This window comes from Scyliorhinus torazame, chromosome 3, assembly GCF_047496885.1.
Source record: "Scyliorhinus torazame isolate Kashiwa2021f chromosome 3, sScyTor2.1, whole genome shotgun sequence".
NCBI lineage: Eukaryota > Metazoa > Chordata > Chondrichthyes > Carcharhiniformes > Scyliorhinidae > Scyliorhinus > Scyliorhinus torazame.
In genome coordinates this window covers 89,109,012-89,134,390 of record NC_092709.1, presented here as the reverse complement: position 1 = coordinate 89,134,390, position 25,379 = coordinate 89,109,012, and the positions used below count along the sequence as shown (strand labels likewise).

At 44.9% G+C, this 25,379-nt stretch overlaps 1 protein-coding gene across 3 annotated transcripts in view; it reads left to right on the top strand.

The window, feature by feature from the left end:
• klhl2 (kelch-like family member 2) overlaps positions 1–25,379 on the top strand; it is a 162,241-nt gene that overhangs the window by 121,516 nt on the left and 15,346 nt on the right. For all 3 annotated transcript variants that reach the window (XM_072495938.1, XM_072495939.1, XM_072495940.1), the window contains 5 exons: positions 17,076–17,192; positions 17,590–17,739; positions 18,331–18,448; positions 20,156–20,353; positions 23,151–23,252. In XM_072495938.1, coding sequence (XP_072352039.1) covers positions 17,076–17,192; positions 17,590–17,739; positions 18,331–18,448; positions 20,156–20,353; positions 23,151–23,252 — 685 coding nt within the window. The remainder of the gene's footprint in view (positions 1–17,075; positions 17,193–17,589; positions 17,740–18,330; positions 18,449–20,155; positions 20,354–23,150; positions 23,253–25,379) is intronic.

Here is a 25,379-nt window from a genome sequence, read left to right as displayed (position 1 = left end):
TACCTTGTGCAGGCGTCTGTCTCTTTCCTCCGGGTCTGGCTCGATCACTTCTTCAGTCCCCCACGGAATTCACTCAGGATATTGGTAACTGCTCGCTTGCGCCAAAATGTCAAAGTCAATATTTTCCTGCTTCTGTGGTAGAAAAATTCACCACACTCGTTAAGACAGAATAACGAGCTTTATTTTCGAAAACAACTGCTTGCAGTAATGGCTGAAACTTGAAGTCAGAGAGCAGTCAACAAAACTGCTCAGTCTTTCACAAGTTCCGTGCTTTTCGCGGAGAATTAGATCAGTATTTATACATTATCTTTATCAAGATTATGTGACAACAGTGTGGTCAGGAGTTTGATCGGAAATATAAACGGAAGCAAAGACCAGACCATGTTTGGTCATATCACTCGTACCATTATTTTGTCCTCGGAGGGAACATTGAAAGGTCAGAATAGACTTGTTTCTTCCTGAACTTATCTTTGTTTTAAATTCCTACGGCCCTGGGTTATGGCGAGTTAGTTTTATCAGGAGTTGCCGAGGTCCAGTGTTTTGGAATGGCTCGACCTTCGCTGATCTTTTCAGACTTCAAGTTAGGCAGAGTTGGCCTACGGCAATACTACTCTGAAAATGGTTAGGGCAGCATTCTTTACCTGGGCCTGGGGAGCTGGAATGAGTAGTTTCAGTCTTTCTTGTATTGTATCAAACCTTTTGACCAATCTTCCCATTGACCAGTTTTCTCATCATGCCATTATTTAATTCGTACCATAATCACAGACAGGCCCAGGCTGAGAAATAGCCCCCAACTGGGGTTTGAACTTTATTAACATGCATATCCATAGATTTCCCACAGTGCAAATGAGAAAGTAAGTAGGTGCGTCGTTTTGGAAAAGTGTAGAGAAACTGGAAGCAAACTTGTGAACAAAGGGGAACGCCTGCACAAGGTAAGATTAACCTTGGTCTCTCGCTCTCTCTCTCGGATTGATGGTTCGACCCCTCACTGGAGGCAGTGAGCTGACTGGAGAAGGCGAAGGAGGTAAGTGGGGAAGGTGATTTAAAAAATAGAACTGGTAACTTGCAGGCAGCAAGCTCTCCGTTTATATAAAAAAAAAAAAAATTAAAATTTAGGAAATTTGCTGGGCAGAGCTGGAGAGAACATTTAAAAGACCGAGTGCTCACATCCTCCAATTAATCCTGACTGGCAACATCGTAGATAGAAAAATTACATTATCCCGGAGTTTGTGGTCAGTGGGAAAGAATGCCATTTTCTACTCTATGCCGAAAGCTACCAACAAAGCTTTTGCGGCTGAGACTTGTTCTTGTTTAGTGCAGCACCCTTTGAAGACTCTGACATCCTCAGCAAGAAAAAGAACAGTTAGGCTGTTCATCAATCAGATTGAAGAGTCCTCGCCGAGACATGCTGTAAGAGAAATTTGCAGAGCGCCATATTTAATATGGGGGCGGACGCTGGCACGGTGGTTCACACTGCTGCCTCACAGTGCCAGGGACCTGCGCTCAGTTCTGGCCTTGGGTGACCGTCTGTGCAGAGTTTACATGTTCTTCCTATGTCTGAGTGGGTTTCCTCCAGTTGCTCTAGTTTCCTCTCTCAGTCCAAAGATGTGCAGGTAAGGTGGATCGGCCACGTTAAATTGCCCATTAGTGTCCGGGAATGTGCAGGATAGGTGGGGTTACTGGGGATGCGGGCATAGGGCAGGGGAGTGGGCCTAGGTAGGGTGTTCTTCCGGACAATTGGTGCAGACTCAATGGGCTGAATCGCCGCTTCCTGCACTGTGGGGAATCTATGGATATGCAGAACACACCCTTGTTGATTTGTTGGTGGCAAGCAGTACTGTTGTTTGCTACTAGCATGGACCTGCCATGGGGCCGAATATTCCACTGCTCAGCACCAACCAAGTGATCCACGATCGGGCAAATAATCGAGTACCGAAAAATGAACGGTATTGGCTGGTGCCGACCTGTTTCTGATGCTTTGGTCAGGTGCAGGTATTTGTTAGTGTGGCCCTGGCGCGGTGGGCCAAGGGGGTTAAGTCCCCAAGGGGTAAATTCCCAAAGTCCATCGGAGAGCCCCCTCAGCCCAGTCCATGTTCTTGAGTTGAATGCAAAAGCGATTGCTGCTGTTAGCCTCACTGCTATTCTTAAAATTCTGGTCCTTAAAAAGTTGCCACAAGAGCATGACTAATTATGACAAAAATAAATTGGAAGTGTGTGCAATAAGCTATACTTGTATCTTATTTTTTCCTTCTTCGTTATTTCACAAATTTGCTTGATACAACTAGATTGAGGTTTAATGTGATGTTCCATTGTTGATTGAGAGCCAAGAATAGATTTTGTGAAAGCAAAATGATGATTACTGTAATTTACCATGATTCACAGATTATTTTATTCTGTTCACCACTTCTTAAGGGGCTGGTTTAGCAAGGGGCTGGTTTAGCACAGGGCTAACGAGCTGGCTTTTAATGCAGACCATGGCAGGCCAGCAGCACGGTTCAATTCCTGCATCAGCCTTCCCGAACAGGTGCCGGAATGTGGCGACTAGGGGCTTTTCACAGTAGCTTCATTTGAAGCCTACATGTGACAATAAGCGTTTTTCATTCATTTTGTTCATTCATTTCAATCATTGTTGTTTTACCAATGATTTACTAAGTAATATTAGGGAGGTAATTTTGAAGCTGTATAGTATTGGGACTTATTGAGGAAAACTAACTGAAATGCGAGAGCTGTAAAATGTTTATATATTGGTAATAAAGAACTGACATTAAAATGGTAATATTGCAGAAACAGTTCAGATACTGTATAAATGCTTATCTGTGCTCTGCTATTGGAAAACATTGTCTGAGTATGGATCTAGAACCTAATCTTGCACCCAAGATCAACAGTGTTTAAGAGGGATATGGGTAATGTAATTCATGTTTCAGTAGAACAGTTAGTAATAGTGGAGGATAAATGCTACTTAGCTGTGGAAGAAATTGAAGTCAGTACTGTGTTGTTATGTAAGCCGCTACTTGGTGTAGGCGTTGCTGAAGGATACTCCAGACCTTGAGATAAGTTGAACGTATTTTTTGAACGATTAACAAAGCTCCTAAATGAGTTCTACGCTCTACTAATCTGACTCTAGTAACACAGTATACTCTATTAACTATACAAACTTGCTCTAGACCACATGCTATGGTGTGACGGTGCTGCTAACCACATACGTCTTGCTCTCTAGGTTTCTGCCGGTGGAAGGGGCAGGGCTTGTGTGCCTTGTCCTTTTATAGTGGTCGTGTGGTGCCCTCTTGTGGTGATGCCACCGCTGGGTGTTCTGATTACCCATTGGTTGTGTCTTGTCCTGATGACCCATTGGTTACATGTCGGCATATCATTACAAGCACTAAAGCTCATGAAATTCTGCATGTCGATGGTGTAAAAAAACACTAATCCCAGGAGTCATGGGTGGAATTCTCTGACCCCCCCCCCCCCCCCCCCCCCCCCCCCCGCCGGATCCGAGAATCGCCGGCGGGCCGCGCGAATCGTGCCACGCCTCCCCGATGCCGGGACACGATTCTCCGCGGAGAATCGCCGCCATTGGGGCCGGCGTGGTTGGTGCGGCGCTGGTCAGGGTATGCGACGACGACTCCACCGCGGGCCGGCGCGCCAATTCTCCGGCCCGGATGGGCTGAGCGGCCATCATCAAAAAGCTGAGTCCCGCCGGCGCCGTTCTAACATCCTCTGAGCCGGCGGGACCCCGTCATTGAAGGTGCTGGGGTGGCCTGTGGGGGTGGGGTTCCGACCCCTGGGGGGGCCTCCATAGTGGCTTGGCCCGCGATCGAGGCCCACCGATCGGCGGGCCGGCCTCTCTGCCCCTTGCCTCCTTTCCTCCTCGCCAGCTCCTGCGTCATTTGATGTCGGGGCTGGCGCAGGGAAGGAGGCCACTGCGCATGCGCTAGTTGGCGCTGACCCAACTACACATGCACGGACCCCACAGCGCTAGATTCAGGCCGGGATCGACAGCTGAAGCGGCGTGGGCCGCTCCAGCGCCATGCTACCCCACTGTGGGCCACAGAATGGGGTCCCGGAACCGGGGCCGATGCCAGAGTAAAACACTCCCGATTTTACGCCGGCGTCGGCACTTAGCTGCCCGATAGGAGAATCCCGCCCATAGTCTTTTGCCCAATTGGTGAAGGTTTTGGGGCGATGTATAAATTGAATGATGTGGAGATGCTGGCACTGGATTGGGGTGGACACAGTAAGAAGTCTTTCAACACTAGGTTAAAGTTCAACAGGTTTATTTGAAATTACAAGCTTTTGGAGCACTGCTCCTTCATCAGGTGAAGTGGAAGCATGTTCACAATCACAGCATATATGGGAGAGACACTAATGCAAGATGGGTCTTTACAGGAACAAAGAGTGTGAGTGGAGTGAGTCATACTCACAGTTAATCGACGTGTGAATTGTCTCAAGCCAGGACAGTTAGTAAGATTTAGCAACACGGACAGTACGGTGCGGGTTACATGTAATGTGACATGAACCCGCATTCCCGGTTGATGCTGTCCTCATGGGTACGGAATTTGGCTATCAGTTCCTGCTCGGCGATTCTGCGTTGTCGTGTGTCTTGAAAGCTGTCTTGGAGAATGTTTACCCAAAGATCGGAGGCTGAATGTCCTTGACTGCTGAAGTGTTCCCCAACTGGAAGGGAACACTCCTGCCTGGCAATTATCACGCGGTGTCCGTTCATCCGTTGTTGTAGGGTCTGCAAGGTCTCGCTGCTGTACCACGCCTCAGGACATCCTTTCCTGCAGCTTCTGAGGGAGACAACGTTGGCCGAGTCACATGAGTATGTACTGTGTACCTGGTAGATGGTGTTCTCGCGTGTAATAGAATTTACAGTGCGGAAGGAGGCCATTCGGCCCATCGAGTCTGCACCGGCTCTTGGAAAGAGCACCCCACCCAAGCCCACATCCCTACCCTATCCCCATAACCCAGTAACACCACCCAACACTAAGGACAGTTTTAGCACACTAAGGGTAATTTAGCATGGCCAATCCACCTAACCTGCACATCTTTGGACTGTGGGAGGAAACCGGAGCGCCCGGAGGAAACCCACGCACACACGGGGAGAATGTGCAGACTCCGCACAGACAGTGCCCCAAGCCGGGAATCGAACCTGCGACCCTGGAACTGTGAAGCAATTGTGCTAACCACTATGCTACCGTGTCCATGTCGATGATCCAATGATGGTGTCCATGTCGATGATCCAGCATGTCTTGCAGTGGTTGCCATGGCAAGGACGGACACCGTAGCACTTCACTCTATGGCAAGCCACGGATAACCTCATGATGCTCTATTTCTCCAGTTTCCATCCTAAACACGTTAAAGAAGCCATCCCCTACAGACAAGTCCTCTACACACAGGATCTGCTCGGATGAAAAGGAATGCGACAGATACCTACAGATGCTGAAAAACGCCTTTGTAAGAATGGGGTATGGCACTCGAGTCATCGATCGACAGTTCCGACGCGCCACAGTAAATCCGCACTGACCTCCTCAGAAGATGAACACTGGACGTGACCGACAGAGTACCCTTCGTCATCCAGTACTTCCCCGGAGCAGAGAAACTACGACATCATCTTCGGATTCTTAAACATGTCACCGATGACGTCGAACATCTCGCCAAGGCCATCCCCACACTCTACTTGGCCTTCAAACAACCGGGCAACCTCAACCAGACCATTGTTCGCAGCAAACTACCTAGCCTTCAGGAGAACCATGACACCACACAACTCTGTCACGGCAACCTCTGCAAGTCATGCCGGATCATTGACACTACCTCTCACGAGAGAACACCACCCATGTGTTTAAATTAAAGTTTGTTTCACCTTGTTTCACCATAAGAGATACCTATTGGTCAGTGTTATCACTCCTGTGCTTCAGTAGTCTTCCCTCAGTCTTGCAAATTGTTGGGCTTCTCTTACGGGAGTCCCAACAACAGTGATAACAGTGTTCCTGTGACTATAACTCAATTTTACTTTGCCATGGCAGGTGGGAGAGGAGGCACGATGGAGGGGGTGGAATATGTGGTCTGTCAGACCTTCCAAGTGAATTTTGTCCAACGATTTAAAAAATGAGAACTCCTGGAGTAGTCCAAAGGTCAAAGCACAATATTACTCTGCAGTATTGATCCAAACCCTTGAAAACCCTTACAACAAATTTGCCAGGATGGTATTGAATGTTCTGATACTGATTAGGTAACTTAAAAATACAATGTTGCCTATAGCAGTGGTTTCTGCAGAAGCAGAAATAACCAAGTGACTGAAATAGTACTTCTGGGGCAGCACGGTAACATTGTGGATAGCACAATTGCTTCACAGCTCCAGGGTCCCAGGTTCGATTCCGGCTTGGGTCACTGTCTGTGCGGAGTCTGCACATCCTCCCCGTGTGTGCGTGGGTTTCCTCCGAGTGCTCCGGTTTCCTCCCACAGTCCAAAGATGTGCAGGTTAGGTGGATTGGCCATGATAAATTGCCCTTAGTGTCCAAAATTGCCCTTAGTGTTGGGTGGGGTTACTGGGTTATGGGGTTAGGGTGGAGGTGTTGACCTTGGGTAGGGTGCTCTTTCCAAGAGCCGGTGCAGACTCGATGGGTTGAATGGCCTCCTTCTGCCCTGTAAATTCTATATACTCGCACACTCAAGTTTCATGGGCTTTGGATTTTCAAGCTGGTTCACAGGCGCCGATCGTCTAAAACATGAATTCAAATGGTGGCAATATAAAAGTAGCTGAAATTGTGAATACAAATTTTCTAAATTGTGCAATGGTTGGTTGTTGCTAAATCTACCTTGCAGATTCACCATCAAAGGGAACCGGAATATATCCATTTGCAGTGATTTTGTAATATAAATTAATTTTGAGATGAAATGGAAGATCAGCACTGTATAGATGGGGTTAAGCATATTCCATTTAAATATCTTGCCACAAAATGGCATAGGCCTAGGTTCATGAAGTAAATTGCCTTCGTTATGCATGCGTGACTTTCTGAAGTGTTGTGTAGGTTGGTTGTCCTGTAGAGCTGCTAATTAGTAATTTGTTGGAGGCTGGTAGTTGCTATGACAGCACAGTGGCTGTCAGAATATGAATATTGTGCAATATGCTGCTGATCTGTTCAGCTATAAAAGGTGAAACATTGAATTTATTTATTTTTCACTTTATATTCAAAAGAAGAAAACAGAGACACAGATTAATTAGTATACTTTTGGAAACATTTTTTGTTTGTGGGGGGAAGAGGTATAAGCAGTGTTAATTGTTCTCTCCCATCCTCTTGACAGAAATTCTAATAGCTGGAGGTCTGAATTCCAGTTTCTGACCAACAATGACTTTAATCCACTTTGAGTAAGGGGTCACTGTGTTGCCTAGTGCAGAATTGGTGGTGACACTATGCTTTATTAAATTATGGTGAGACTTGGTGTGATGATTTACGTTTTTAAACGTTTTCTCAACTTTGAACAAATTCTGCAACCTTAGAAATATAGAAAATAGAAGCCGGAGGAGGCCATTCGGCCCTTCGACCCTGCTCCGTCATTCATTATGATCACTGCTGATCATCAAGTTCAATACCCTGATCCCGCCTTCCCCCATATCCCTTGATCCCTTTAGTCCCAAGAGCTTTATCTAATTCCTCTTTAAATTACACAACTACCTTTTGTCCTTAACTATTTTCTGTGGTAGTGAATTCCACAGATTCACCACTCTCTGAGTGAAGAAACTTCTCCTCACCTCAGTCCTAAAAGGTATACCCCTTAAACTATGACCCCCTAGTTCTGGACTTCCCCACCGGAAACATTCTTTCTGAATCTACCCTTTCTAATCCTGTTAGAATTTTGTACGTTTCTATGAGATCCCCTCTTCTTCTTCTGAACTCCAATGAATATAATCCTAACCAATTTAGCCTCCCCTCATATGACAGTCCTGCCATCCCAGGAATTTGACTGGTAAACCTTTGCTGCACTCCTTCCATCCATAGCACGAATATCCTTCCTCCGATAAGGACACCAAAACTGCACACAATACACCGGGTGTGGCCCCACCAATGCCCTATACAATTGCAGTAAAACATCTATATTCCTATACACAACTCCTCTCGCTTTGAAGGCCAACATACTATTTGCCTTCTTAACTGCCTGCTGTCCTGCACGCTTACTTTCAGTGACTGAATGGTTTGCACTGATGGAGAGAGAGAGAGTTTAACCACCTTACCTTGACATTCAAATTACATTGCTGCCGTTAAAGCACCCGCCACCATCTTCATTCTGGGAGTCAACATTGGCGAGACACATAAGATGAGATCCAAGGCTGGATATTTTGCAGTGAGTAATTCAGTCCCTGATTCCCCAAAGCCTTTTCCCCACCTACAAATAGGAGTGTGATTGAAAACCTTCCAGTTGCCTGGATGAATGCAGCTCAAACAGCATTGAAGAAACTTGACACCATCCAGCTCAAAGCAGCCCGATTAATTAGAACTCCATCCACTACCTTAAACATTCACTCCCTTCACCACTGGCAGCAGTGGTTGCATTATGTATCACCTTTAGTTCCAAACTCTCATATGTTGCCATCGTATGCCTTCTCAAAGAATCTACCCTTGACATCTGTCATTGGAAACTACCACTTATCCCTCTGAAAGCCTTATTAGAGTTATCACTTTCCTGATTCACATCAGCTCTTCCATGACTCCTATTTGAGCACCTACAATCAGGCTTCGACCCCACACACAACCTGGAATGAAAAGGTCTATTACTATCTCCGCGGGAAAGATTAAGATACGCTCTGACATTGGTATCATTTGAGTGTGGGCCGAGGGGCGTTGATGTCTGGGCTTTGGGAGCACCTTTCAACACTGGACAAAGGCTTGAATTATGGGGCAGTCCCATGAAAAAAAGGATGATTGGTCACCTTGTATAGCACATCTATAGATTCCCCTCTATCCAATCACATGTTACTCCTTTAAAGAAATTCAGAAAAATAAAACAATTTACAATATCTATCTTATACTGGAACATTCTGGGTATGTATGAGGTACATGTGAATTAACAAGGGCACTGTGGCTCAGCACACCACACAGAATAAATGACAAATGTGACCAAAACAGCTCCATGGATTTCTCAACATTCCATTTGAGCTGACCAATCACACTGAAACTTTACCTTTCTCATGAGGGTTTACAATTCCCACATTTGTAGATTTCTCTTTGGAGTTCTCTCCAAATGTTGCTCCACTTGAATGGCTTCAACAATGACCCTTGACTGAGATTCCTTTCCCCATGATCTCCAAGTACCCTTGAGCGTCACCTTCCAAACACAGTTTTAGATCATTGGACGTGCCAAGTAGGACATCAGTGCTCCAACGGGATACTGTTGTCCCAGTGGCCTGCAGCACAGAGTAACCAACCTTTGGCTGCCCTCTTGAATCTTCAGGGTGTCTCTCGTACCCACTTTCCTTAAAGTCTGCTTGCTGCAGCTCTTTCTTTAATTTGGAACATACCTCTCTGCTCCTTTCTCTTAGTGGGACCTAATTTTGACTCCTGGCTTTGTCGCTTAGCTGGAACATTCTTTTGGGACCTCTCCCTCTGCCCCTCCCTGGTTTGGCAGCTCTCCTTTTCCCCATCGCATATTTCGCTCCCTGTAACACTCACTCACAATGGCGTTCCCTTCCAGTCATGCCGTTTCATGCCATTCTTTTTCTTCTGTGCAGGCTGCAGGGCCAATCCTCGGCCTGAAGAGTAAATTAACTGAATTACGCATGTGCGGCCATTTCCCAGCTGACACATATGCAGGGGGTTCAAGGTTCGTCAGGAATTCTTTCTGACCTTTAAGCTAAAGAAGGTAAGTATTTGAGTTTCATTGCAACAGTGATCACTAAATTATTGCATTCCACCATTGCTCCTATTCTGTCATCAATAAGAGATTCCAACTTAACTTTCTCCGATCTAAAGTACATGTGCTGACAATTCCCTTGACATTAAACTCGATCTACCATACTCACCACTTCCATGACCCTTTGTAACTTACTTGCTCCCATTCACCCAACTTGGTTTGCTTCATAATTTAACGTCTTCAAGTTTGTATATGTAACTCTATTCCTTCATCCTAGTTATTAATATGAATGCTGAAAAATAGAGGCCATATTGATCCATTGGAATGCTATTTGCCACATATCCAAATCAGGCAGCACACTTGCCTCTCAAATCCGTTACCTCCAATTTTGTGCACTTACTAGAAGTTCATTTTTATTTCTTCCCTAGGTTTTTAATCACATAAATGTAGGGTAGTCAGAACTGCACAATATTCCAACAATGATCTCACTAATAATCTGTTTGATAAGGGTAGCACAGTGGTTAGCACAGCCAGGTACCCAGGTTCAATTCCAGCCTTGGGTGACTGTCTGTGTAGAGTTTGCACTTTCTCCCCATGTCTACGTGGGTTTCCTCGGATGTTTCCGGTTTCTAGTTGTTCTGGTTTCCCCACACAGTCAAAAGAAGTGTAGGTTAGGTGAAGTGGCCATGCTAAATTGCCCCTTAGTGTCCAAAGATGTGCAAGTTAGGTGGGTTTTGGGGATAGAATGTATGAGTGAGCCTCGGTAGGGTGCTCTTTCAAAGGGTTGGTGCAGACTCGATAGGCCGAATGGCCTCCTTCGGCGCTGTGGGAAGTCTATGGTTGATTTGAAATCAAATATTCCAGAGATTCACATACACAAGTTCCAGGACATTAGCTTTATTTAGTTCATCTACTTTAAAATATGATGGCCATTTATTAGCTCTGGTTTTGTTCAAAAGTCATTGCTTATTACTGCCTTTTTGATGGAATCTGTGGTTTCACAGGTTGTATTTTTTTGAATTGAAAGGGAACACTAAAAAAATAATCTGAGCTTTCTAAGGAAACTAGGACTGAAACTAGGATTGAAATCCAAAACTTCTGGGAGATGGAAAATGGTTGAAAGTATACAAAGGACGCCAAGCCATAGAACTCAGATAATGATTCCAGTGGTGCAGGACAAGCAGGCTGAAGAAGTTCTAGAAGCTGAGAATAGGCAAATTTACAGTTTCTTTTAGCAAGGCAGTTTTGAAGGATTGATTAGATTGATGACATATATATGTGGACCACTTGAGCCAATTTGTAAGATCTGTTTTTGTTGTATCGGCCATTTAATATATAATTTATAAGTTTATAATTGACCACAATTTGCCTGTTAATTCATGTTTAACTTGGGTTTTGATTTCAAACTGTAGTTGGTTACCAAAGATCGTATTGAGTGTTTGCTTTGCTTGACTCTTGTATAGCAAAAATATATTGTTATAAACTGTGGAATCTTATGGCTTCATTCTTTCAGGAACTGGGAATTCGGATTTATTTTTAAAAAAGCTCTGGTCTTGACCGAGGTCTGAACTTGTTTTCCTTCGGTTGCCTTTGTATGAAAAATAAATACTGCAGTCCTTTTAATATAATAATTCTTTGCCATTTGAGCCATCAGATGTTCTAAGATAAACATTATTTTGTAATTTGGGTAAAAAATCTCTCCAATGTGTATTAGATTGACTTCAATAAAAAGAATGGCCTGGATTTTATGGTTGTAACAATAGTGAAACTGTCAGCATTTGTCAGCTGTTATTAAAACTGTAAAACTCCCAGTGACTTCTGGCATCTAATACTGATCTTTATAAGGGTCACAAGTAGGCTTGCATTAACACTGCAATGAAGTTACTGTGAAAATCCCCAAGCCGCCACACTCCGGCGCCTGTTAGTTTACACGGAGGGAAAATTCAGAATGTCCAATTGACCTAACAAGCATGTCTTTTGGCACTTGTGGGAGGAAACTGGAGCACCTGGAGGAAATCCACGCAGACTTGGGGAGAATGACTTCCGGTGATGGCGGGTGGGAGGCAGCCGCACACTGGAGGGGTCCCGCTCGGGATTAGGAATTTTGGAGTTTTAACGCCTGGTGCCGGGGGCAACGGAGGCTGAAAAGGCTGTAAGAAGGCACAGGGAGGAGAAATGTCCAAGTTTGGGAGAAAAATGGCCGTGAAAAAGGGGGTTAACGGAAGTCAGCTGGGGAGTGAAAAAGTCAGCGCAGGAACTGTAAGGAAAGCGGAGGCTGGAGCACCAGGGGAGGCCACATCGCTCACAGCAGAAGAAATGACCAAGGTGATGGCTGTGGAACTTGAAAAACAGTTCACAAAACACATGGAAGCGATGAAGAAGAAGATGGGGGTGGTATTGAAAGTGCTGGTGGAGGAGGCGATTGCCCCGGTGAGGGCGGCGGTATCAAGCGCAGCGGCGGAGGTGCGGGAGCAAGGTGAGACACTGAAGGAAGTGGAAGAGGCATTATCGCAGCACAGTGATCAACACCCCTCGATGGGGAAGGTGTTGTGGAGGGTGATAGAGACCAACAAGGGTCTGCGAGCCAAAATGGAAGGATTGTGGGTCTGAGGATTGTGGGTCTGCCCGAAGGGGTGGAAGGCCCGAGGCCGACGGAGTATTTTGCCACTATGTTGGCGAAGCTATTGGGAGAGGGGGACGATCCCTCCCGATATGAACTGGATCGGGCTCATCGGTCATGGGGGCCTATACCAAAGGCGACTGAGCCGCCAAGAGTAGTAACTCTGTGTTTCCGTAGGTATAGCGTGAAGGGGAAAATCCTGTGCTGGGCAAAGCAGAAGCGGGTGGTGCAGTGGGCTGGAGCTGGTATACGCATATACCAGGACTTTACGATGGAGCTGGCGAGGAGGCGGGCTGCCTTCAGCCGGGTGAAGAGGGCACTGTACATCAGCAAGGTGCAGTGCGGTATAGTATATCCAGCTAAGTTGAGGGTGACCTACAAATCCAAGGACTGTTATTTTGGGACGGCGGACGCAGCGGAGGAGTTTGCGAAGGCAGAAGGACTGTGGCAGAATTGAGAAATGGTCGTGTCCCGCTGTAGCCTCATGTAACTTTATTTTTTCACGGCGTGTTGGTGTATGTACTAAATGAGTCGACGCTGTATATATTTGAACAAGGGAAGAGATGGGATTTTCATTTGCAATGATGGTTTTTTGGGGCTTGGGCGTGTATGTTGGGGTTGTGTGCTAAAGGGGAATTCTTGGTTTTCCTGGGACCGGGCAAGGGAGAAGGAGACATGGGCAGGGGCCTCCACGCTGGCCGGTTTAAGCCGGCCAGTGAACGGGAGGTGGGGGGAGGGGCTGCGGCAATCGGAGCCTGGTAGCACAGGTTTCGGTGAGTCTAGCCGGGTGAAAAGTTGGGGGAAGGAACCAAGGTTGTGGGGAGGAGTTTACAAGAGGAAGTGGAGGGGAGGAGTCTGGGTGGTGGGGGGGGGGGGGGGGGGGGGGGGGTCTACAATTCATGGGTGTCATTCACGGTACTCTTTCGGGGATTGAATGGCATTGAATATTAGCGGGGGGGGGGGGTGGACTATATATGTCAATGGTGACCATAGCGATTCCTGATTCCTTTTTCTTTTTTCCTTTTTTATTTCCACCTTGGGAGGATTTGTTTTATTTGATGCTTATATTGTCATGCGGGCTGTTGTTTGGGGGGTGGTGGGAGGATGGGATTGTTGTTGTTAATAAGGGGATTGACATTGTATTCGTTACCATTTACTGTTTGTTAGTGGGGTGTAAATTCTGAAGAAAATGTGAAAATGGAGAATAAAAATATTTATTTAAAAAAAAAAAAAAGACTTGGGGAGAACGTGCAGACTCCGTGGACACTGACAGTGATCCAAGCCGGGAATTGAACCCGGGCCCCTGGTGCTGTGAAGCAACAGTGCTAACCACTGCTATCGTGCCATCCATTGCATAGGTGTTTCCAAATTTGCCAGGGAGGGAGGAAGCCAGCCAAAGAGATCATGGAATAGAATCCCTGTCGTGCAGGAGGAGGCCATTCGACCCATTGAGTCTGCATCGGCCCTCAGAAACAGCACTCCACCTAAGTCCACTCTACCGCCCTATCTCAATAACATTAACCTAACCCACTCATCTTTGGACACTAAGGGGCAATTTAGCATGGCCAATCCACTTAACCTGCTCATCTATGGACAGTAAGAGGAAACCAGAGCACCTGGAGGAAACCCAAGGAGACTGGGAGAACGTGCAAACTCCACACAAGTCACCCAAGGCCAGAATTGAACCCAGGACCCTGGAGCTGCGAGGGAGCAGTGCTAACCACTGTGCTACCGTGTCACCCCAGCAAGCCATACGGTAATGAAGGCGTATATGTCAGAAACTTTGGCAGTGGATCAAGATGGTCCCCGGAATTATTTGCCGGGATTCTCCAATCCCGCGGCCAAGTTCTGATGCCGGTGTGAAAAGCGGCGCCAACCACTCCGGCGTCAACAGTCCCCGATAATCAGGAATGCTCCCCTTCCTAGGGGTAGGTCGGCACCGGAGTGGGCCTGCAGCTCCAGCCCGCGCGGAACAGCTGACATGCGTTTGCGCAGGCGCGCTATGGCTGGCTTGATTCCGCGCATACGCTACGGCCAGCGTGATTCCTCACATGCGCGGAACGGTTGGCGTGATTCTGTGCATGCGCGTGGGTTCCCGTCTCCGCGCCGGCCCCCGGGCAATGTGCGGAGCCCTACAGGGCCCCAGCGAGAAGGAACATAGGCCCCCACGGAACCAGCCCGCCCGCCGTTGGGTAGGCCCCGATCCCGGGCCAGGTCACCGTGGAGGCCCCCCGGGGTTGGATCCCCCCCCCCCCCCCCCCCCCCCCCCCCCCCCCCCCCCCCCGCCCCTACTCCAGGACGGCTCCCGCAGACACACCTCCCAGGTCCCGCTGTGTTGGACCTGAGTAACTCACGCCGGCGGGACTCGGTCGAACTCGGCGGGCACTCGGCGAATCACCGGGGGGGGGGGGGGGGCTTTCAACGGCCTCCGACCGGCGCAGTGGCGATCCCGGGCGCCCGAAAATCGTCACCGGAGATTCGGCGAGCCGCCCCCCCCCCCCCCATTAAATCCCGGCCATTGTCTCTAAGATTGGACCTCTTTCATGCCAAGCGGACGTGGAGGGACGGATTGTTTGTAAACAACAGGACCACTCGAGTTGAGAGTCACTCGGTCTTGCTATTGAGAAATGTTTTCGAACCCGTAAGCACCTGCTCGACCAGTTGTCAACATAACTCGTGTCTCCATGGAAGTAAGTAGTGGGGAATCGCCTGTGCCAGAAGAATCACCATTAGTACAGTTCCTATTTATGTCAATCCTATGGAGGCATCTCCCGACAATAGGATTTTGCCGCTCTCTACAAGAAACAGAAAACCCCTCATTGCCCAACTCTTGTATATAATGTTAGTATTTAGTACAAAGTGAATTAGTTACTAAAGAATGTATAAAGGAGTTAAAGGGTGAGGATTCTTCCTTGAAGGGAAACACAGCAAAGGGAGGGTCCCCCGGCCTGGGCGACCAATCGGGCCTTGAGAGTGTGGATTCACCCTCTGGTGAGATAGGCTCCTAGGTAGAGATGTTTTGGGGAGATAGGCTCCTAGGTAGAGACGTTTTGGGGAGATAGGCTCCTAGGCAGAGACGTTTTGGGGAGATAGGCTCCTAGGCAGAGACGTTTTGGGAAGATAGGCTCCTAGGCAGAGACGTTTTGGGGAGATAGGCTCCTAGGCAGAGACGTTTTGGGGAGATAGGCTCCTAGGCAGAGACGTTTTGGGGAGATAGGCTCCTAGGCAGAGACGTTTTGGGGAGATAGGCTCCTAGGCAGAGACGTTTTGGGGAGATAGGCTCCTAGGCAGAGACGTTTTGGGGAGATAGGCTCCTAGGCAGAGACGTTTTGGGGAGATAGGCTCCTAGGCAGAGACGTTTTGGGGAGATAGGCTCCTAGGCAGAGACGTTTTGTGTGAGATATGCGGCTGTTGTACAGTTCTTATTAATAATACCTTTTGTATTCACTAATGAAGTCTGTGAATGTGCATCGTTACAATTGCCCATTCAATTGCAATAATGTTGCTGTATACCGGAGACCCCCTATCCCTGGAATGATATCCGCTCCACAGCAATTGCTGAATCTTTGTGAGCAGCTTTCTTCGAGGTCAGTGATGTTACTTTGCTGCTGACACAATAACACTGAGGGAGAGCTTACAAGATGCTCGTTAATTGATGAGTTCTGATGAGAAATTTAAATCTGGCCATGTCAATAAATTATATGTCCCCCATTTGTGCGTTTGTTGTCCGTATCTTACTCTTCCATTCTGTGTTCATTTTTGGTGAATTCAAGGAGAATGCAATGTTTCTAGAGTGTTTCGATGTCACAAGGCACTGTTCAGTGCTCAGATTAATGTTGCAATGTCTGTGTATTTCACAGATTTTCAAGAGGGGGAGCACGGTGGTAGTGGTTAGCACTGCTGCCTTACAGAACCAGGGACCTAGATTCAATTCCCACCATGGGTGATTGTGTGGAGTTTACACATTCTCCCGCGTTTGAGTTTCCACCGGGTCCTCCGGTTCCAAAGATGTGCAGGTTAGGTGGGGTTATGGGATGGGGCGGGGGAGTGGGCCTGGGTAAGGACTCTTTCGGAGGGTTGGTGCAAACCCAATGGGCTGAATGGCTTCCTTCTGTACTGTCGGGATTCCATAATTCTATGAAGTTAATCCCAGAAGATTGGTTTGATCTGTGTCCGTTTGGGACTGTGCAGTGTCTCCAAAGTGGTAGCATTCCATATTTTTTCTGTGTTTCTTAACTTGAAATCTTTTGAGCCGGCCTCATCCATTACTGCACTTCAAAATTTAAAGGACGGGGATGGGGTCTGGTTGCTTTAGTCTGGTCTTTTGAAAACTGAGGATGAAGAAGTCAGGCATGGGATACTTATTAAAACCATTCACTTTTAAAATCTATTTTTTTAATAAAATGTTTTCTACAGTTATTGTCTTCAGTTGTATTGCGGTACTTTTGAGTTAGGATGGGGGTTCCTGTCTCGAGTGTTTTGGTTTTGAAAGGTTTCCCCGACAGCATGGTTTGAAACCCACAGGCCTGAGCTAATATGTAGTGGTCTATGAAACAATTGGATAAAAGGCTGCACAGTAATACTAATCGATCATTACCTCAATCAGGTTTTTGAAGCAACCATCTCCTGGGTGAAGCATGATAAGGAACCACGGCAAGAGCACATGGCCCGACTGATGGAACATGTCCGGCTGCCCCTTCTTACACGTGAATACTTGGTGCAGGTAACGTTACTGCATTGAAGTTAAATTATGGTTCGCAAGGATCAAATCATTGTGAATTAAATTATTGAAAGTTGCAAATAATTACGGTCTGACCTTTTTGCATTATCTTAGACTTGTGGGGATGAAATTAAGATGAGGTATTTTACCTTTCTGTATCCATCACCTTAAAAATAGAGCCAGCATAGCAGCCCATCAGTGTACTGATGTGTTGTGGCGGAGAGGAAATCTGTGTGTGTTCTGAAGGTGGACTGGAATCCAATAGTTGATGTTGATTTTATGGGATTATTGACAACACTATTTTTAACTGATAAAGGGGAAGAATACTTTTGAAAGTAATGTGCTAAACATTATTCTAAACTTGATTATGGCATTCACTACTATTGATTTTGTTTAACAGAGAGTAGAAGAGGAGACCCTGGTTAAAAATAGTAATGCATGCAAAGATTACCTCATCGAAGCGATGAAGTATCATTTGCTTCCGGCTGATCAACGTGCATTGATGAAAACAACCAGAACAAGATTAAGAACTCCAGTGAGCCTCCCGAAGGTATGTGATTCTCAATATCTCAGTATTTGTGCAGTCGAACACATTAATTATTGCCACATCCACACAACTTTGATCAGATTTCATAACATCCTTGCTACCAACACCCCTTTAATTTACTCCAGCTGTAAGCGTTCAGCCAAATATCATCCTCTTTGAGTTTCCATGCACAGGAACTATCTAGGAGTGAATCAAATCATAATACTGTAGATTGCCAGATTGGCTAAATTGATGATATAACTGCTTGCATCTTCTATTACAGAAAGCCATATAAATTTTTGTGACAAAATCAGGGCAGGATATTAAGGCAAGTTTCATTAATAACCATTTAGACTACATATCAAAATAATGTAACAATATTGTGTTTTCCTCATTCTAACAATTGATTGAGAGATTTTTTTTCTCTCTCTTTTTTTACCCTCTTTTTGAATAACTGCATGAGTTTAGTTGAGGGAAGAGCACTTTTTCACAGTATGGGTGTATTTGATCTTAGTTTTTGTTTTCCTTTCAAAAGTAAAATAATGAAGCTAATGATTTCTTCTGCAGCTTAAGATGTAATGCAGACGTTTAACTGAACACTACTTTAAATTTCAGGTGCTAGTAGTGGTTGGTGGTCAGGCGCCAAAAGCTATCCGTAGCGTGGAGTGTTATGATTTTGCGGAGGAGCGTTGGTACCAAGTTGCTGAACTTCCCTCTCGGAGGTGTAGAGCAGGTAGACCAGTAATACTTGGCTTCGGATGATCTTGACTTCAGTTATAAAGTGTCTTTGATAACCTATCGCTTTGACCAAGCGATTTGTTAGTTGTCTTAACATCCCTTCACGTAACTGGCAGTCCAGTTTATCTGATGACACTCTTTGGGTTGCAAGAAGGTAGAAGTACCCTGGATTGTTTTGATTATGTGGAAAGCCTTGTGCAAAGTTGTGTCATAATCATTGAAGTTTTATCCTGAGGAACTGATATACCTTTAGTTTTTAGATTGGGTATGATTTGAAACAAGATTTTTTTAATGCAGCAAAGCTGCCAATTAATGGCCACAGCAGAACTCTCGAAAGGAAGTGCTTGCTTTTGTATGATGCCAAATCACATAAAGCACATCGTGCACAGGCATTATTACTATATTGTGGTATTTGGCAGCTGTTTTGCTGTCTGTAAATAGAAAGTGATGAATGACAAGTTAATTTATTTTAATAAGAGAGGCTGAGGGAAGAATGTTGGTCAGGATATTAGGAGGTCTACTTCTCTTCAGTCTTTAAAATCTAACCAAACCACCAGAACAAGGACATGGAATCTCAATTAAAAGATTAGAAGCGGGGCACTTCTTGTTAATATAATACTCCCTCGTTATTGAACTGACTATTTATGTGTTCGAGGCACAGAGTCTCATTTTCGTCAAAATATAGCCAAAACTCAAACTGGAATTATTAACAAATGGAAGTCCCAGTCAAATGATAAAGCTGTATTCTTATTATAATCCTCCTTCATTCATGGATGTGCTGCACCCGTTACTCAATCTTACAACGTTAAAATAAATGCAGTTCATATTTATCCCTGGATTACCAATTCATGATAACTTAGCTCTGGAATAGCAAGACATCACCACAGATTTATGAGCTAGAGCCTGATCATGCCTCCATTGGAAAGGCTATAAATGTAGTGATTTGATTTCAAAGTTAATGTAATTTGAAAGAGGATGAATAATTTACATGAGTCTGCTTTAACTCATGGAGGCAGATGGTGAGCTGCTCTTTTCACATGGCTCAAACTGGAGCAGTGCAAATTGTCCACTAATTAGTGACGATTTTCAACTCGCGGATTATTGCTAATCACATTGTTGGATGATTTAAACATTAATAACATGGGTGCATTAAACTCTTAATTATTTTGCCAGCAAATTCTTCTGTGCCTACTTGAGAACATGGTAAAGGTCACTATAATCAGGAGGACAGTTACTCATTCCAAAAAAATGGTTAGATCTTTCTTTAAAAGAAGTAAGCAAGGAGATCTTTTCATGTACCGCCTTGATTTTGAGGTTCTGGGTGCTTGTCAGATTTTCTACACTTGTGAGGCTTATTAAATCTGTAATGCAAAATGGTTATTTATACAACTAATACACTTTAATGTGATAGACCAAGGCAACCTGAATTTTGTTAACAAAAGATGACAATGAAATGAAGTCCAAGTTGATTTTCCTTTCTAATCCACCCACTGTTTAATCTGAATCAACATTTTGTTCCACAACACAAGGTTTTTTTTTTTGTTTGTACAAATGACAATTAAGAGGATAATTAAATGAAATTGCAGAGAGTGCAATGTTTTGATACAGTCATAGGACTGTGAAGGGCCTGTTGATTGCGAGAGAGAAGTGCATTTGTCATCCAAGAGTTGACTTCAATTTTTATCCTTCCTGTTCCCTGCAGGTGTGATGTATATGGGTGGGTTGGTTTATGCTGTTGGAGGTTTTAATGGTTCGTTAAGAGTGAGAACAGTTGATTCATATGATCCAGTCAAAGACCAGTGGATGAGCAATGCTAACATGCAGGACAGACGGAGCACTCTGGGAGCAGCAGTACTGAATGGACTGCTGTATGCAGTGGGAGGATTTGACGGAAGTACAGGTATGCCCAAATTGTGTATGCTGGCCTTCCATGTTGTTCTGCAATGCATTATTGGATTAAGAGGATTTAAGTACACACTTTGAAAGGAATCTTAGCAGCCACATGGCAGGGTCGTTTCAGAAAATATTGTGCTGAAACCTCATCTACATGCTCAGAAACCTCATCCAAAAACACAGCATTAGTTTTCACATGTATGTTAGTGTCACCCAGCTCTTTTTCACCACCATCTGGATGAGTGGAAATTTCCTCACAAGAAAATATTGAGAAGGCTGAAGCTGTTGTTTTTGGTTCCTGCTCCAAACTCCATTGCCTAGCTACGAATTCGATCCCTCTCCATGGCAAACAGCCTGTGATTATACCAGGTTGTTTGCAGCCTTGTTCTCACATTTGACCCGACATGATCATCCAGTCACTTCTGATTTTGCCCTTTTCTCAGCTCTTCTGCTGCTGAAACCCTCATTCATGCTTTTGTTACCTCTGAACTATTTCCATGCAATCCCAACTATCTGCTCTATTCTATCTTCTGTAAATTGGAGGCCATCCAAAACTCCGTTCGCCACTCACCCGGTCAAGCAATGCCTTGAATTCAAAATTCTAATTTTTCTTTTCAAATCCCTCCCTGACTTCGCCCTTCCCTGCCTTTGTAATCTCATCCAGTCTCATAGCCCTTTGGGATGTTTTATTACATTAAAGGTGCTATATAAATATAAGATTATGTTGTGTTTCAGCCTCTGAGCAATCTTGATGGAGACAGGTCTGAAAGGCACCAACTACCTGCCTGGCAGCAGCGGGATGCTAGGCCAGAATTCTCCCTGGTTGCGATTCACTTTTCTTGCTGGCAGCGCACCTCCACACACGGGTTTCCCGGCGCCGTGGGGTGGTAACAATCGGAAATCCCATTGAGAGGGGCGGGAAGATAGAATCTCGCCGCCAGCAAAGGGTGCAGCGCCAAGAAACACATGGCTGGGGGACCGGCGAATCCAACGCCTAATGAGCAAAGAAGGGCCCCCATGTCAGAAAAAATTGGTGACCTCCTTGCAGTAGACTGGGGAGCCAGCGAGGTGCTGGAGGGCCATAGCTGTAGCGGCAGGCCATCTTGTGGAGGGATTCCTCTACCCAATGATGGCCTGCAAGCTGTGCTCGCATTTCTTTATGCTGATTTTTGTCGTCTTCAGAGGGTGCCTCCATCTTGAGGCAACCTCATGGTCTCCCAAGTACAGCAGCAGCACCCACCTCTCCTGGATGTTCCGACTGGCCCTCCCACCTGCAGAACCTGCCTGTTTAGCAGCCCGTCTCCAGGAGCCCTGTTAGTTGGCAGCTGTACAATGGCTTCCTCCAGGAAAGTTGTGTAGATAGATGGCCCTCTGAACCTATTGAGAGTACGATCCAAAAACGATCCTGTCCCTTATTTTAAAATATTCTACCCTGTAAAAGCATTACATTTATCAACTTGTTTGAGAAGTGTTTAGATCATCAGGTGGCACAATACATGAACTGTGTATTGTTGGTAATATTTGCTGTTGGGTCTAAATTGTTCACTTATGTTGATATGTTTAAAATGCAATCTGAAAAAGCTCATTAACAAACTTGCTTTCCGCTTGTTTGTATCACTTTCAATTCTAAATAACTTGCCTGTGTTTTGCAAATCGTTTCTTTTTCTTATCTGACTATAAATTGCTTGGAATCGTTTCTGCTATTTAATTTTGGATATATTAGTAACTTCCAGTAAATTTACAATGCTTAAATGTACTGAAATAGTATGATGATTAATAATGTGGTGGGGGTGTTGTGATATCACAGCCGTTATCAGATGTATGCCAGCTCTTATTGATAGACCTACTGTGGGCCCATAAAGAGCTGGAAAACACTGGATCTTGGTGTGGAGGGGGTGGTGGTGTGTGAGTGGGTGCTGTGGTGGGGATGGGTTAAACTAAACAGCAGTGAAGGCAAAACATGAGAGCGAGATTATGCAGCAAATCAGAGAAATGGAAATTGGGTAGGAGGTAGGCGACTTCTTGGAATGGGAAAATATGTACATCATCGTAGGAAAATATAAAAGTAGCCCAGTAGAAAATAAAGCAGGCTAGGGTGATAAATTTACTCCAAATCTAAAGCCATGAAGGAGCGATGAATTACGTTTTTTTTCGGTTGGCCTCTGCTTCCTGGCAAGGAAAGAGGACTTGGTCTGAGTTTCTGCTAAATATCCAGTGATGCCCTCCTAGAAAGTGCATGGATGTGAAATTCTGTTACAGACAGAATTGAGCTTTCATGTGACGCTCTCAAATAGCCGGCTGATACTCACTTTCTGGGCTTGCACATGATGAAGTACTGTGCCCCTAGATCTGTAACTGAATGTATTTTAATACTTTCTTCAAAATAAATGAGAAAAACGGGTGAATAAAATTAAGAAAAATAAGATAAATGAAACCAGGGGTAAGTTGATCATTTAAAATGATCAGAAATATCACATTTGTGACCTAGTTGTGTTTTTATGACAGTCCAGAAACTTTCATAGCCCAAAAAGGGAAAAAATGAATTTGGTTTTACAACTTGCCATGCGGGGATTATAAACTCATTACCTCTGGTTGTTAGTACTGGTACCAGATGTATACCCACACCTATTGTAGACCTGTGGAGTAAGCCATGAGACTGCCAGTTGCACATTTGTATGAGTTGTGTGAAGTTTTATATAAGAATTGTTGATTGGTTGAATACGATTAACAGTCTACTTCAATATATTTTTGATATACGGTGTGTGTGTGTGATATTTGGTGCATAATATGTTACTTTATTGCAGGTTTATCGTCTGTAGAGGTATACAACGTCAAAGCGAATGAATGGTTTCATGTGGCCCCAATGAACACCAGGAGGAGTAGTGTTGGTGTGGGTGTTGTAGGAGGTGAGTTCTGCTGAATCAGGTATATTGTACTCGAAATTAAAACCTGTTCTGCCTTTTTTTGTCATTCATGGCATGTGAATGTCACAGACATGGTCAGTTTCTTGTCCACCTCTAGATTACCCATGAGAGGATGTAGGTCCTCCCATGGTGCTATAAGCGCCAGGATTTTTACCTAGTGATATTTAAGGAATGGTGGCATTGTTCCAAATCAGGATGGTGTGTGGCTGGGAGGAGAATTTACAGGTGGTGGTTTATTCATGTACCTGATGACCTTGTCCTTCTCAGGTAGAGGTCGCAAGTCTGGAAAGTGCTGCCAAAGGAACCTTGGTCAGTTGCTGCAGTGCATCTTGTACACAATGGACATGCTGCTATTTCATTAGTGGTGGAGGGAATTAATGTTTAGGGTTGTGGACATGGCACCGATCAAGTGGCTGCTTTTGAATGTTGAGCGTCTTGAGTGTTGGAGCTACACCTATCCACTCAGGTGCAGAGTATTCCATCACAGTCCTGACTTGTGCCTTGTAGATGATGAAAAGGCTTTGGGGAATCAGGAAATTAGTTATTCATTACAGCATTCCTGTCCTCTGACCTGCTCTTGTAGCCATGATATTTATATGACTGATCCACTTAAGTTTCTGGTCAATGGCAACCCTCTGGGATAGATTCACTCTTGTAGATGGTCATTGCCTGATGCTTTTGTGGCACAAATGTTACTTGCCACTTATCAGGCCAAGACTGAATATTGTTCAGGTCTTGTTGCATATGCACATGGACTGCTTCAGTAGCTGAGAATTTGGAATGGTACTGAACATTGTGCAATCATCAGCAAACATCCCCACTTCTGACATTAGGTGACGGAGGGAAGATTATTGATGAAGCAACTGAACATTTTGGCCCAGGACATTCCTCTGAGGAACTCCTGCAGTGATGTCCAGGAGCTGACGTTATTGACCCCCAACAAGAACAACCATCTTCCTTTGTGCTAGATTTGAGTCCAACCAGTGGAGAGTTTGCCCCTGATTCCCATTGACTCCAGTTTTGCTGGGGTCCTCAATGCCGCAATTGGGTTAAGTGCTGTCTTGATGTCAAGGACAGTGATTCTCGCCTCACTTTTGTCAAGTCAGTGTTTGGACCAAAGCTGTAATGAGGTCAGGATCTAAGTGGCCGTGACAGAACCCAAAGCCAGTGAGCAAGTTATTGCTGAGTAAATGCCATTTGACAACACTGTCGACAACAACTTCCATTACTTTGCTGATTGGGTGTATTCTGATGGGGTGATAATTGGCTGGGTTTGGATTTCTCCTTTTTGTTGTGGACATGGCATAGCTGAGCAATTTTCCAAGTTGTTGGGTAGATGTTGTAGCTGTACTGGAACATTTTGGTTAAACGCAGCTATTTCTGGAGCACAGCTCTTCTGTACTACTGCCAACATGTTGTCAAGGCACAGCGACGGTGCTATACCCAGTGTATCAGCTGTTTCTTGATATTATGTGGATTGATTCAGATTGCCTGAAGACTGTGATTTGTGATAGTGGGGCCCTTGGGAGTAGGCTGAGGTGGATTTCAACAATTTTTGTTTAGTTCATGTTTTGTCACTACAGGGTAATGATTATTATTTTTATTAGAAGATAGCAAATTGATGCTCCCAGGTTTTTTAACCAATGAAATTATGCATTATAGTTTCAGGTTTCCAACTGTAAAACATACAAAATACTGGAAATAAGTAGTTATACTGTGGTATTTATTTTAACGCTTAAGGTTTAGAAATCCCACTGTTACATAATAGTTCACCCAGAGGCTGAACTACAAATGGTTAGTAATTTCTTTGTCATGGGAGTGCTGTTTAATTCACTTGCATGGTTAGTGAACTGTAATGTTGGAATTTGTCACTATAATTGGATCTTCGCTTCTATTATGTTCTTCTACAATATAAACCGGAATTATGTACATTTCCTGCCACAGCTTAAATGGGCTACAAGAAATCATGGCCTCTTAGTGACATGACTGGTTTGTGGTATAGCTCTGAGAAGGGGAGATAGTTTTTCAGCCACCCAGTTAACAGTCTTGTAATAAATTCTTAACTATTTGCAAATGCAATTAATGCTGGTTTGTATTTTTTTTTAAAGT